The sequence below is a fragment of the Mercenaria mercenaria genome, chromosome 12 (genome assembly GCF_021730395.1).
Source record: "Mercenaria mercenaria strain notata chromosome 12, MADL_Memer_1, whole genome shotgun sequence".
NCBI classification, from domain to species: Eukaryota; Metazoa; Mollusca; class Bivalvia; order Venerida; family Veneridae; genus Mercenaria; species Mercenaria mercenaria.
Window position 1 is genome coordinate 32,471,955 of NC_069372.1, and position 14,447 is coordinate 32,486,401.

The 14,447-nt window shown below is 34.7% G+C and overlaps 1 protein-coding gene across 20 annotated transcripts in view; it reads left to right on the plus strand.

The window, feature by feature from the left end:
• LOC123534316 (kinesin-II 85 kDa subunit-like) overlaps nt 1–14,447 on the plus strand; it is a 174,644-nt gene that overhangs the window by 117,971 nt on the left and 42,226 nt on the right. For all 20 annotated transcript variants that reach the window (XM_045316512.2, XM_045316508.2, XM_045316509.2 and 17 more), the window contains 4 exons: nt 2,647–2,805; nt 3,630–3,713; nt 5,463–5,581; nt 10,443–10,547. In XM_045316512.2, coding sequence (XP_045172447.2) covers nt 2,647–2,805; nt 3,630–3,713; nt 5,463–5,581; nt 10,443–10,547 — 467 coding nt within the window. The remainder of the gene's footprint in view (nt 1–2,646; nt 2,806–3,629; nt 3,714–5,462; nt 5,582–10,442; nt 10,548–14,447) is intronic.

The window sequence follows — 14,447 nt, forward strand, 5'->3', positions numbered from 1 at the left end:
ATATTTTTTGCAGTCATTTCTTTTTGAAGCCAAAACCTTCTGACATTGTGTATATGCATGGAATACTGCCAGATGGCATAAAGTCCAAATGTCTGATTCAAAAGCTCTTTGCAACATAATTTACATACCATTTGAACAAAGTCATAGCCTACCTGTAGTTAAAGTGTTCTTACATTCTCCAGTTTTCAAAGGAAATAAAACTGTCTGCTTGCTTGGCTCAATAGGGAGATCGCAGACCTACAGATCACAGAGTCATGAGTTCGATCCCCAGGCTCATCTCTGTCCTCCGTGACGATTTGATAAAAGACATTGTGTCTGAAATCATTCATCCTCCAATGGATGGATCATCACAAAACTTGGTCTTTAATATGTTTGCGAGGTCTCAGATATGTTCAGATAGTTCTGCTTGATTAATTTTAGGGGCTGCCAGAGCTAAAAATAGAAAAAACAAGCTTTAAGCAACTTCTTCCTCGCAAAGTAGACCATCACCAAAGTTGGTCTGTAGCATCCTTGTGAGGTTTCAGTTTCGTTCAAACGATTCTTAGAGCTAAAAGTAGAAAAACACCATAAAGTCTCTGTCACAAATATAGCACTGTGTATAAATTAAGTGGTTGGAGCAAAGCCGACTGAAAGGTAAAAAGACATGATTAGGTTTACAAAAGCAATGCATCAGGGTGAACTTCAGGATGAAACTCTGCAATATTTTAAATGGGCCTTCCCCCAATTTATATTGAAAGTTAACTATATAATAAATATAAAGTGAATGTTTAAGTTTTAAGCTATATTTATTTACAAAACCATCTATAATGTTTAATGTGTGTAATGTAGTAAAATGAAATATTAATCAAAATGATATGGATTAATGAGTATTGATATCCTGTAGAGATGATCTGTTTGTTTAGATTTTGTGTTGTACATCTGGTGGCAAGATGCCTTATAAAAATACCAATATTATATTGATCACTAAAACTGTTCTTTCAGATTGTATATTGATACAAGCACTGGAATCAATATGTAGTGATTTATCTGTAATCTCCTAGGAAAAAGAAAATTGTTTATACCTAAAGGTCCAGGAAATGTTCAGTCATAATGTATGAACATTATTGTTTGAAATGAATAGCAGTGCCAGGCTATGAATGAGATATAGTCTGTTAGACTGGTTAATAGATATTGATCAGTGTAACCCACCAAAGCTGAAAATGTTTATTGTATAATAATTGAATTGTCCAATATAAACAGGTGTGTTTTACAATTGTAACAGAAGTCGATGTCACTTAGTATTCCTGACATACCAGAGTTACCCATTAATAGGAGCATTCCAATATAGAATATATTCATGTAATCATCTGTTGTTGTTGTTGTTGTCAGAGGCATGCCATTAAGGTATTAAAGCACTAATAGTAATGTTTACAAAATGGCCTTTGCTTGGTATATTCTGAAAGGTAACCGTGTTTTGCACTATTTTGCAATTTTTAAACAACTTTTACCGTGCCGTTTTTTATAAATTTTGTATAATTGTCTTTTTGTATCTCCTCAAGCTCAAGTAGAGACAAATTTTAAAGTGATAGCCACTATCCAAAATGTTTGCAGAGAACTCATTTTACCATTAATTTTATTAAAAGAAACATCAAACTATTGGTAAACAATTATAAAACACAAAATAAAAATGTCAATATCATTTTTTCTATGGTGCCTCAAGTAAATGGATTTAATGAGACAGAATTCATACTTCAACATTGAAAAAATAAGGTCGAATGCTGTGTTTCTGTTTTGAATTTTGCTTACTCCATTTAAAAATAACCTTAGGGCAGACGTAAAACCTACCTAAATTTCTTCCACAATATATAACCTAAGAGTGAAAGCAAAATTGAGAACTTTCACTGTATGTTCCTCAATATTTTTAAAGACCCCTTCTGTTTAAGTAGTAAATTCACTTTGAACACCAAAAAATAGCTTATAAGATTCATCTTTCCCATTTTTGTACAAGAAAACAATAATAAGTCTTGAAAGAAGTAAAAACTTTCTAGAAAAAAGGAAAATAAGGGGAAAAAAATTTGGTCCCAGTAGGGCTTGAACCTACACCCCCTAAGAATTGCTGTCAAAGTAGGTTTATGGTAGGAATTGAATACTCTTCAAAAAGGAGGTTCTCTATTAGTGATCTTATACCTTAATTCCATTTTTCAGCAGTATTCAGGCATCATAATGACAGTCATTTAACAATACATTTGTTTGTTGATTCTTATCTTACATGTCACATGTCAACAAATTTTCGCCATTTTGCACCATTGAACTTATTTTGCTAAACCAACGATAGATACTCTACATGACCTACCCCTGGTTCTATGTGTAGCATTTTAATACATGATTTAAAAATATTGTCAAATGGTAGTTCAATTACATTGGTGAAAAAAACAAACTTGAGGGACTAAACTCTTTATGTCTTATTTTGAGATGTATTCTGTTCATTAAAACTGGTTGTCTCCCTTTAGTCATATAAAACTCCAGCTTCAACCGTCATATGGGTATAGAAGTTGTGCACAAGTTAACTGAATTCTGTATATGACTGACATACTGTTAGGAAACAGCTTTTAACCTAACCATTTTCTCGGCCTATGAAATAAAAGCTGTGTAATTTGTTCATTTCAGGTATGAGAAACAGGCAGACAGGTTCACACGGGTTGAATGAATTTTCTAGTCGCAGTCACAGTATGCTTATGTTAACTATAGACTCAGAAATGCAGGATCCTGATGATGAAAATCTTTACATCACTAAAAGAGGAAAGCTCACTTTTGTTGACCTTGCAGGTGAGAACACCTTACACCATTGTGCAAAAAATAAGAAATCTCTAATTCAAAGAGGCTGATTGGTTAAAGTTGATTATTGATTGCTGTGAGTTTGAGCATTACCAGCTCCTTAATATGAGGAAGAACTGAATGGCTGGTATGCAGAAGGTCCGTGGTTCTATTTAGATGTGTGAAAGGATATCCACCTATGATGCATACACAGGTGTCTGAATTCCAATAGTACTATGTAAATTTGTCCATTTTAAATCAGAGTGAAACAACACAATGAATTTATATTTTGATTATGCTGCCATTTACAGGATAGTTGATAAATATGATTTTAAATCCTAATTGCATTCCACAATATTCATTTGTCAGTGTATTATTCCTTGTCAGTATATGATGGAGCTATTTTCCGCAGATTTTGTATTACATGCATACAGGAACATCAAAAGTTTTACTTTCAGAACAATTAGAGCAGTTACTAAATTGACAGAAATTGACAAACAACAAACAATAGTCCTGAATTATCTTCGTTATATATATATATAGTATGTGCTTCATGTTACAGCTGTAACTTCACTGTGTAGCATTAACTGGAAAGCAGAATCCATCACATTGCAGGCAATGGCTGTAATGATTCAATACAAATATAGTATATTCAGTACTGATTTAGTACAAATATAGTATATTCAGCACTATAGTATATTCAGTACAGATTTAGTACAAATATAGTATATTCAGTACAGATTTAGTACAAATATAGTATATTCAGTACTGATTTAGTACAAATATAGTATCTTCAGTACTGATTTAGTACAAATATAGTACTTTTTGTATTTCAGGGAGTGAAAAAGTGAAGGATTCCAACTCAACAGCAGACACGTTAGTGGAGTCAAACAGTATCAATAAAAGTCTTCTTGTACTAGGTGAGTCTTGAAGCGTTTCAGATTGGAATAAATGATGACGTTTTTATGCCCCCGCCATAAAATGGGGGAGGGGCATATAGTGTTACCCCTGTCCATGAGTGTGTTTGTGTGTGTGTGAGTTCGTGTGTTCGGGTGGTGTTCGTGTCTGGGCCATAACTTTGACATGCATGGTTCGATATCAGAATAATTTCACAGAAATGATAAGCATGGATATATGATGTGTCATGTGCAAAAACCATTTCACTAGCTCAAAGGTCAAGGTCACAGTCCTTGGTTGAACTTAGCCAATTTTCACTACATAATTATATACTGATAATGTGGTCCTCGTGTCCAGTCCATAACTTTGACATGCAAGATATGATTTCAAAATAATTTGACACAAATAATAAGCATGGATAGACGATGTGTCTTGCTCAATAATCAGGTCCCTAGGTCTAAGGTCAAGGTCACACGTAGAGGTCAAAGGTCACTTATAGAATGACTTTGTCCTTAGCATTTCTTCTTCATGCATGGAGGGATTTTGATGTAAGTTGGCTCAATTGTACACCATCGTGAGACAGAATATCATGCACAAGAACCAGGTCCCTAGTTTAGAATTACTTCCCTTTGTTGTTACTATAAATAGCTTTTTTATTACTGGTCGTAGGGAAAAGTCGAGACCACTTTTCTGTAGTACAACATGCATATTACATCCAATTTTGATATGTATTTTGACCTATCTCTACCTGGTTAGGTTTTTTGTGTGGACCACTTTTCTGTGGTACAACATAGATGTTACTTTTAAATTTTAGGTGTATTTTAAGGTATCTTTACCTTTTAAGGAGTTTTTTTGTGGACTTAGAATTTGAACAAAAGAATTACAATAATTACTACACAACTACAGAATTAAAATTCCATTTGCAAATACAGGTGCTAGTGTATATTTGCTATGACGGGCATATATTGTGAATTTTGGCACTCTTGTTGTAAATAAATAGGGCCAAGGGTCCTTCTTTTAGTATGTGAGCAGTACCATGCCTGTGACCTTTCTCATGTTGCGGGGACATCTGTGTCTGTGATACATTTCTAGTTTTTATTAAAATAATGCAGTTGTTTTGAAAGATTCATGATTTAACGTAACTCTGATGTGTGTACAATAAAGATTGACAGGGCTGTCTTGTTTCAGTAAAAGATTTTGCTCTCATAGAAGTAAATCCTAGTAAAAAGTAACACGTACAGGGACTTGTAATATGTTCACAGATATGTATTATGTTCACTGACCTGTAATATGTTTACTGACCTGTATTATGTTCATGGACCTGTATTATGTTCACTGACCTGTATTATGTTCATGGACCTGTAATATGTTCTCAGACCTATATTATGTTCATGGACCTGTAATATGTTCTCAGATCTATATTATGTTCATGGACCTGTATTATGTTCACTGACCTGTAATATGTTCACTGACCTGTAATATGTTCACAGACCTGTATTATGTTCACTGACCTGTAATATGTTCACTGACCTGTATTATGTTCAGGGACCTGTATTATGTTCACAGACCTGTATTATGTGAAGGGACCTGTGTTAGTGTGAGATGTTGATGATAGTGTTGTTTCAGTTGATTCAAGACAAATTCTACACAATGTTTCTGAACAATAAGAGATTATGAGCTTGTACTGTGGAAAAACTTAAGTTAATGAACTATTACAAAGTGAAAGTTTTTTATTGATAAAATTTTATACGGATGGTATGTTAACGTTTTAGGTAATTGTATATCATCGCTGGGAGATCAGAAAAGAAGACAAGGCCATATCCCGTACAGAGACAGCAAACTAACAAAGCTCCTGGCGGATAGTTTAGGTGGAAATGGAGTCACTCTCATGGTATGTCACATCAGTTTGTAATTATGTCTCCTCCTCACTGGAGGAGACATATTGTTTTTGCCCTGTCCATCCATATGTCCGTTTGCAATTTCATGTCCGCTCTATAACTCCAGTACGCCTTGAAAGATTTCAAAGAAACTTGACAGAAATGTTCACCACATTGGGACAACGTGCAAAGCACATATTCTAGATGACTCACTTCAAGGTCAAGGTCACACTTAGGGGTCAATAGTCATATGTGTGTGTTTCATGTCAGCTCTGTAACTCTTGAACTGCTTGAAGGATTGTAAAGAAACTTGGCAGAAATGTTCACTACATCGAGACGACATGCAGAGTGCATGTTCTGGATGTCTCACTTCAAGGTCATGGTCACACTTAGGGGTCAATGTAGGGATAATACACGTTTTTTTGTGTATTAACGTCTGCAGAAGCCCGCAGGTATTGTTTGTGACTGAGACCGAAGGTCGAGGTCACAAACATATCCCATGGGCTTCTGCAGACGTTAATACACAAAACAAACATGTATTGTCGCTATTCTTGCATAAAAATATATTTCACGATGATTTATGTATTGTTTTCATATGTGATGACTTGATGATTCCGGTACATTTTTAGCTCAACTGTCACATAGTGACAAGGTGAGCTTTTGTGATCACCCTTCGTCCGTCGTCAGTCCGTGCGTGCGTCCTTCCGTCCGTCAACAATTTCTTGTCTACACAATAGTGGTTTCATTTATGATTTTATTTTAACCAAACTTGCACACAACTTGTATCACCATAAGATCTCGGTTTCTTTCTTGAACTGGCCAGATCCCATTATGGGTTCCAGAGTTATGGCCCCTAAAAGGGCCAAAATTAGCTATTTTGACCTTGTCTGCACAATAGCAGCTTTATTTATGATTTTATTTTGAACCAAACTTGCACACAACTTGGATCACTATAAGATCTTGGTCCTTTCTTGACTGCAAGATTCCTTTATGGTTCCAGAGTTATGGCCCTAAAGGCCAGAATTAGCTATTTGACCTCGTCTGCACAATAGCAGCTTCATTTATGATTTGAATTTAATCAGACTTGCACAAACTTGTATTCCATAAGATCTAGTTCCTTTCTTGAACTGGCCAGATTCCATATGGGTTTCCAGAGTTATGGCCCCTGAAAGGGCCAGAATTAGCTATTTTGACCTTGTCTGCACAATAGCAGCTTCATTTATGATTTGATTTTAACAAACTTGCACACAACTTGTATCACCATCAAGATCTTGGTTCCTTTCTTGAACTGGCCAGATTCCATCATGGGTTCCAGAGTTATGGCCCCTGAAAGGGCCAGAATTAGCTATTTTGACCTTGTCTGCACAATAGCACTTCATTTATGATTTGATTTTAACTAAACTTGCACACAACTTGTATCACCACAAGATCTTGGGTTTCCCTTTTCCCTTTGAACTGGCCAGATTCATCATGGGTTCCAGAGTTATGGCCCCCTAAAGGTCCAAAATTGGCTATTTTGGCTTTTGCAGCCATATAGAGACTTCATTTATGGTTTTATTTGATACATACTTCCAAACTATCTTCAACAACAATAAATCTTGGATTCCATGACAAATCAGATCCAATCATAGGTTCCAGAGTTATTTTATATTTGATTACCTCTCCTGATTGTAATCAAAATGGATTTATATCAGTAAGTACTTATATTACCTCCCTTTATTTCAAATTAAAATGGGTATATCTTCGTAACTAATGAAGATACTGATCTGAAATTTCATTTATGTCAACAGATTTATTTGGCAGATCCTTCTTTTGTTCACTTACAATAATTTTCCTTTTAATTTCTTCCCTTTTACGTTACTATAAATAGCTTATTTTGAGTAACTTTTTAGCTCACCTGTCACATAGTGACAAGGTGAGCTTTTGTGATCACCCTTCGTCCGTCGTCAGTCCGTGCGTGCGTCCGTTCATCCATCCGTCCGTCCGTCAACAATTTCTTGTCTGCACAATAGTGGTTTCATTTATGATTTTATTTTAACCAAACTTGCACACAACTTGTATCACCATAAGATCTCGGTTCCTTTCTTGAACTGGCCAGATCCCATTATGGGTTCCAGAGTTATGGCCCCTGAAAGGGCAAAAATTAGCTATTTTGACCTTGTCTGCACAATAGCAGCTTTATTTATGATTTGATTTTTACCAAACTGGCACACAACTTGTATCACCATAAGATCTTGGTTCCTTTCTTGAACTAGCCAGATTCCATCATGGGTTCCAGAGTTATGGCCCCTGAAAGGGCCAGAATTAGCTATTTTGACCTTGTCTGCACAATAGCAGCTTCATTTATGATTTTATTTTAACCAAACTTGCACACAACTTGTATCACCATAAGATCTCGATTCCTTTCTTGAACTGGCGAGATTCCATTATGGGTTCCAGTGTTATGGCCCCTGAAAGGGCCAGAATTAGCTATTTTGACCTTGTCTGCACAATAGCAATTTCATTTATGATTTGATTTTAACTAGACTTGCACACAACTTGTATCACCACAAGATCTTGGTTCCTTTCCTGAACTGGCCAGAATCTGGTTCCAGAGTTATGGCCCCCTAAAGGTCCAAAATTGGCTATTCTGGCTTTTGCAGCCATATAGAGACTTCATTTATGGTTTTATTTGATACAAACTTTTAAAATATCTTCAAGAACAATAAATCTTGGATTCCATGACAAATTAGATCCAATCATAGGAGCTGTTTTATATCTGATTACCTCCCCTGATTGTAGTCAAAATGGATTTATATCAGTAAGTACTTATAGGACTTATTTGAAATTTCATTATTGTCATTAGTTGGACTGAGCCAATCAGGGTAGATAACTATGGACTGATTTTATGTCAAATTACCTCCCTTTATTTCAAATTAAAATGGGTATATCTCCGTAACTAATGAAGATATTGATCTGAAATTTCATTTATGTCAACAGATTTATTTGGCAGATCCTTCTTTTGATCACTTACAATAATTTTCTTTTTAATTACTTCCCTTTTACGCAACTATAAATAGCTTATTTTAGTAACTTTTTTATTATTGGCCGTAGGGAAAAATCGAGACCACTTTTCTGTGGTACAACATGGATGGTACCTCCAATTTTTAGGTGTATTTTGACATATCTGAACCTTGTAAGAATTTTTTTTCTTTTTGTTAAATTTCTTTTCTTTGTTGTTCCTGTCCTTTGGACTTAGATATTTTTTCTGAGGACCTTCTTGTTGACCTTCTTGTCCTTAAGTGCAATGATAACAGGTGAGCGATATAAGGGCATTTTGGCCCTCTTGTTCCTATTCCCAGGACTCAAATGTATTTGAAGATCTCATGTAAAACAGGAAATAAGAAAATAGCAGGCTTTATTTCTGTATTGATCTAGGGGGACAATTGCCTGACAGTATCAGTAATGATTGCAATTAGTTCCAGTAGAACTGTGGCATGACCTTAAATATTTCATGTTGAGTTTGATTAGTTTTCCTTTGATCATTATAGTTTGAAGTTAAAACAATCACATTGTCTCATCATACATTTTGAAAGCTTGTTACAAAAATGGGAAATACTGGCAAAGGGTTGGGTCAAAGTTGCTATAATCATGCCCATATAATTTAAGCTATGATAGGAAGACTTTTGTAAACGCTGCAATCAAAGCCTGTTTATACCCCAATAAACAAAATTTCGGAAGGGGTATACCATAGTTGGTATGTTGGTGCAATTTCTGCCATGCTTCTTTGCTCCTGTGTATGTTGATTGAGTTCATTTTTGGTACTCTGGTATATAGTCAAGGATGATTTTGGTTACAATCCACTGGTTTTTGCCAAATCTATGGCCCCTTTTCAACTTTGAGCAAAATGTCAATGTCTGTTCAGTATTTTTTGAAAGAATGGATTGAAGTCATTTTTGGTTTAGACAGGTACACAATATTGGTTATAAAATGCAAAGTAAGTTTTATTTCAATTTCAGTTCACCAGGTTGAGTTATGGCCCCATTTATTTTTATGTTTTGCAAAATGTTGATGTCAGTTTGATACCTTCTTAAATGGTAACTTAACTGGATTGAATTTAGTTTTGATATACAAGTTTATTGTTATAAAGTGCAGGTCAAGTTTGATTTGATTTCATTCCACCAGTTTCTGGGGGAGTTATGTCCCCTTTTTAGCTTACCTGAACCTTCAACTATGTAACAGTTAGTTTAGATGGATTCGTTGTCTACAATTTACATAAATATCATCTCTGAAACTGCAAGTCAGAATTACACCAAACTTGTTCTGTAGCATCCTTCAAGATCTTCTCTCAAGATAATTCAGATTATTCCGCAATTTCAGTTACTATAAAGGTGGTGTTATGGTGGCAGAAAGGCCAACATTTCTAGTTAAAGACCAACCATAACCTAATGACCTCCCACATAAATTTCCTCCCACATTAATTTCATGTAAACCATTTTATGATACAGGTATAATACATCTATACTACAAGATGAGAGGTGGATAAATTAGGCCCTTCTTGAATTTATGTGTTTTCACAACTTTACATGCAAACTTATTCTGTCAGTCTATTTTCAGAATAGTTTTAAAACATAGATGAAAATCATCTTACACTCTAAAAACAAAGTATGATCTATACACTAAGTGCTGTGCTTACTGCTATTGTTTTGATAAAATGTTATGAATACATTAAACACATTGTATTGGTCAGTTTGTATAATATAACTATATACTTGTGTTTCTCAAAATTTTGATGTAAATCATGCATAATCACTGTCATAGAATACTCCTATCCTGTTGTGGGTCTTTAATATACTGTAACTTACTGTTATTAGGTAATATTGACTATGATTTCAGATCTGCTGTATTACACCGTCATCATACCACGCCCCTGAGACCATGAACACACTCAGATATGCAAGCAGAGCCAAGAAAATACGTACAAAACCAGTTATTAAAATGGTAAGTCATATAAACAAATATATACTACAAAGGAGGTAAGAACTGAATATAATATGCATATTGACCTGAGTAAAGTCAAAAATTTATGAAAATGGTAAGGCATATCCATCACTTTCTATGGTATACAATAGAGGAGGCAAGGACTGATTGTGGTAGCAGCTCTAACAAACAAAATGGGTGTAAAGCTAATTACTAAACTGGTGAAATATAAGCTGGTATAATCTTCTGTAGTGTAAGCTCTAACTTAGCTCTTAGATAGGGTAGTTACCCAAGTCACTGACATTTGGTCCACCCTTAGCTGAGCTGTTGTGATACCCCTGTGTCCATCATCCATCTGAAATCAACAGTTTTACTGGTAGTCATTTACATTTGATAACATTTTATGACATTTTTCATTTTTAATATATTCTGTTACAAATTCTTTTAAGAAACCAAAAGATGTGTTACATAGTTAGGTCCCTAGTATGTTTTGTTACTTTTTAATATGAAAATTTGTTGTTACTCCCCTTTAATTTCAAAGTATTAAAATCTGGACTATGCTTTTGATTTCAGTGTACATGTACTTTTTAATTTTACACTTGCATATATATATTAGGATATTCAACAATCTCAGCCAAAAGGCAAGTTTATAACTACATACAACCTTGGAATTCAGTTATTTCCAATCTATCCAGGTTGTGCAACTAAGATAGATAAAGGGAGGTAATAATAATTTTACATTTCTTATGAATTTTGGCTAAATATTTATTTATTATGTAAATATTTGACAAATAGTATTTGATAGTTCCTATATTAATGTGATTTCTAAGGCATAGAAGTTTACTGAATTTATACAATCATATGCTAAGGTAACTGTTCTTGCTTGGGCAACAAGAAAAGACAAAAATTAATGCAATTAGTCCCTTACCGATGGAACACCGGAGGACTATAAGAATGCCCTCCATCTGTCTGTCCATCCGTAAATCTGGATCCTGCTATAACTCAAAAAGTATTCAAGCTAAGTTCCTAAAACTTGGTATGTGTATAGAGGGCAATATGTAGATTATACACGTACATGACTTATGCATGTAGATCAGAGGTCAAGGTCACTATTGAAGGTCAAGTAAAAATTGTTCCTGCTCCATAACTTTTAAATGCATTGATAGATTATCTTAGTGCTACATTCAAACGTTCCCCATGATGAGACAATGTGTCAAAGCATGATCTATGCTCGTCAGTTAAAGGTCAAGGTCACTGTTCAAGGTCAAGTAAAATTTGTTTCTGCTCCATTACTTTTAATTGCATTGAAGGATTTTTTTAGTACTACACAGAAATGTTCCCCATGATTAGACTGTGTGTCACCCATGTGACCCATGGTTGTCGGTCAAAGGTCAAGGTCACTATTGAAGGTCAAGTAAAATTGTTTTTTCACTGGTAGGGGACTTCTGTATTCCCACTGCAATATTCAGTCACTTGTTCTAACATGTATTAAGCACTAAATGAACAATCAAAAAATAACTGCAAATAATCATTTGTAAACTTTCAACCAAATCCATTAATTGATCAAAATCAGATTAACTACCTTTAACACAGTAGAGGTTACAAATACTAAAACTTGGTCAGAATGTTTGCCTCAATAAAACCTCAGACTACTTTCATACTGGATAAACTGGGATCAAAAATTCATTTATTAGTAGAATCCTGTTAAATTTTACTTGATCTTCATGAAGCTTATAATTTATTTCATTGTTACATCTAAGCAAAGTTTAAAATTTGGTCATCTTAGTTTTAAAATTAGGTCACTAGGTCAAGTCATAGAAAAAAAACCTACTTGATAACAGTCCACTGCTCACATTTTTACCACATATTTATTAGACTTAGTCAGAATATATGTGTCTGAATAAAATGTACATCAGGGTTGTAAATAGGTTGTGGGATTTTCTCTAGAGCTTAAAATAGAAAAAAACTTTGAACAACTTTCTTCCCACAAAGATTCGGTGAATCTTCAGTAAACTTGGTCTGTAGCTTGGTCTGTAACATCTTTTTGTGACCCTCTATCAGAGTTGTTCAAATGGCTTGCTTGTTCCTTTTAGGGGATGTCACAGCTAAAAATAAATGAATGAAAAGCTCAAACAACTTCTTCTCATGACCCAACTGGATTTTCACTAAAGTTGATTCAGTAGCATCTTTGTATAGACCATTCACAAGTTTATCCAACTGATTATGCTTTGTCCCTTTAAGGGGCCCACCAGAGCTAGAAATAGAAAACCTTTCAATGATTACTTTTCATAAGCTAGTTGATGGATTTTCAGCAAACTTGATCTGTAATACCCTGTTATGGTCCTCTTTTTATCCCCCGCTGATGAAATCGGGACGGGGGTATTGAAATGGCGTAGTCCTTCCCTCATGTCCGTCCGTGTGTCCGTCCGCAGCCATTTCTCAGTAACTAACTAGCAGGTAGAATTTCATGAAACTTGAAATAAACATGAACCAACATACTGTGATGATGCCCATCAAGTTTTTTTGTTTTGCATTGACCAATGTACCTTAGAGTTATTGCCCTTGATTTAATGAAAAATGCTCAAAAATATCCCTCCGCAGCCAATTCTCAGTAACTAGCAGGTAGAATTTCATGAAACTTGAAATAAACATGAAACAACATACTGTGATGATGCCTGTCAAGTTTTTTTTTGATTGGTCAATTTCCCTTAGAGTTATTGCCCTTGATTTAATGAAAAATCCATGTCTGCAGCCATTTCTCAGTAACAAGCTGATATAATTTCATGGAACTTGAAATAAATATGAACCAACATACTTCGATGATGCCTGTCATTTTTTTTTTAATTGGTTAATTTTCCTTAGAGTTATTGCCCTTTAATTGTTTAAAAATGTACAGATTTGTACATAATAAACTAACCAAATTGGTAGAATTTCATTAAAATTCTTTCATTCTTTTCCATGAACATTTATTATAAATATGTGAAGTTGTGTACCCACACCTGGTCACCACCTTGCCTTGGTCATACCCCCCCCCCCCCCCCCCAAAAAAAAAAAGAAAAAGAATTTCATTCCTTTTTATATTTTTTTTCAAACCTTCCATGAATATTTATTGATATGCAAAGTTGTACTGTTCCCCACCTTACTCCTCCACCCAGTCATGCTCACTACCCCGATCATGCATCCCACACACCCCTTTTTTTTTTTTTTTTTTTTTTTAAATTTTCCATCAATATTTATAATCAACATGTGATGTTTTGTACTCTCACCCGGTCACCCCCGCTGCCCACCCCCCCCCCCACCCCACCCACCAACACACACACCAACCTAAAAATAGCATTCATTTTCTGTTAAATTGATTTTGACAAATGAAATTATTTGCTTCTTAGTAACATTCTTAACTTTTCGCCAGATATATTTTTTTGCCATTCCTCACCACAAACCTTTTCGGCGGGGGATACCAATTCATCGAATTTGCTTGATATTTTTTGTAAATGATTCCACATGACCTATTTAGGGGCTATCAGAGATAAAAATAGAAAAGACTTTAAACAACTTACCATGACCCAATTTATGAATCTTCATCAAACCTGGTCTGTAGCAGCCTTGTACGGACCTCTCTTAAGTTCATTCAAATGACTTTAACTGACTTCCGCTTTTTGAAACGATTGATCTTCATTAAAAAGATACATTATATTAACATATAATTAAGGTCAGAAGGTCAAGGTAAGATGATTGTTTTTACTGCAGTTATGGTCTCTTTTTAAAAAAAGATCATTACTATAGAATGTTACGAAGGGCCAGGTTACAAAGAGCTTAATGTTAAATTGATACATGATTGTATTTTTATACCCATTAACCTAGTGATATCTCTATAGGGTATAATCAATAATATAGAAATATAAAGGTTAATACCAGTAAAAT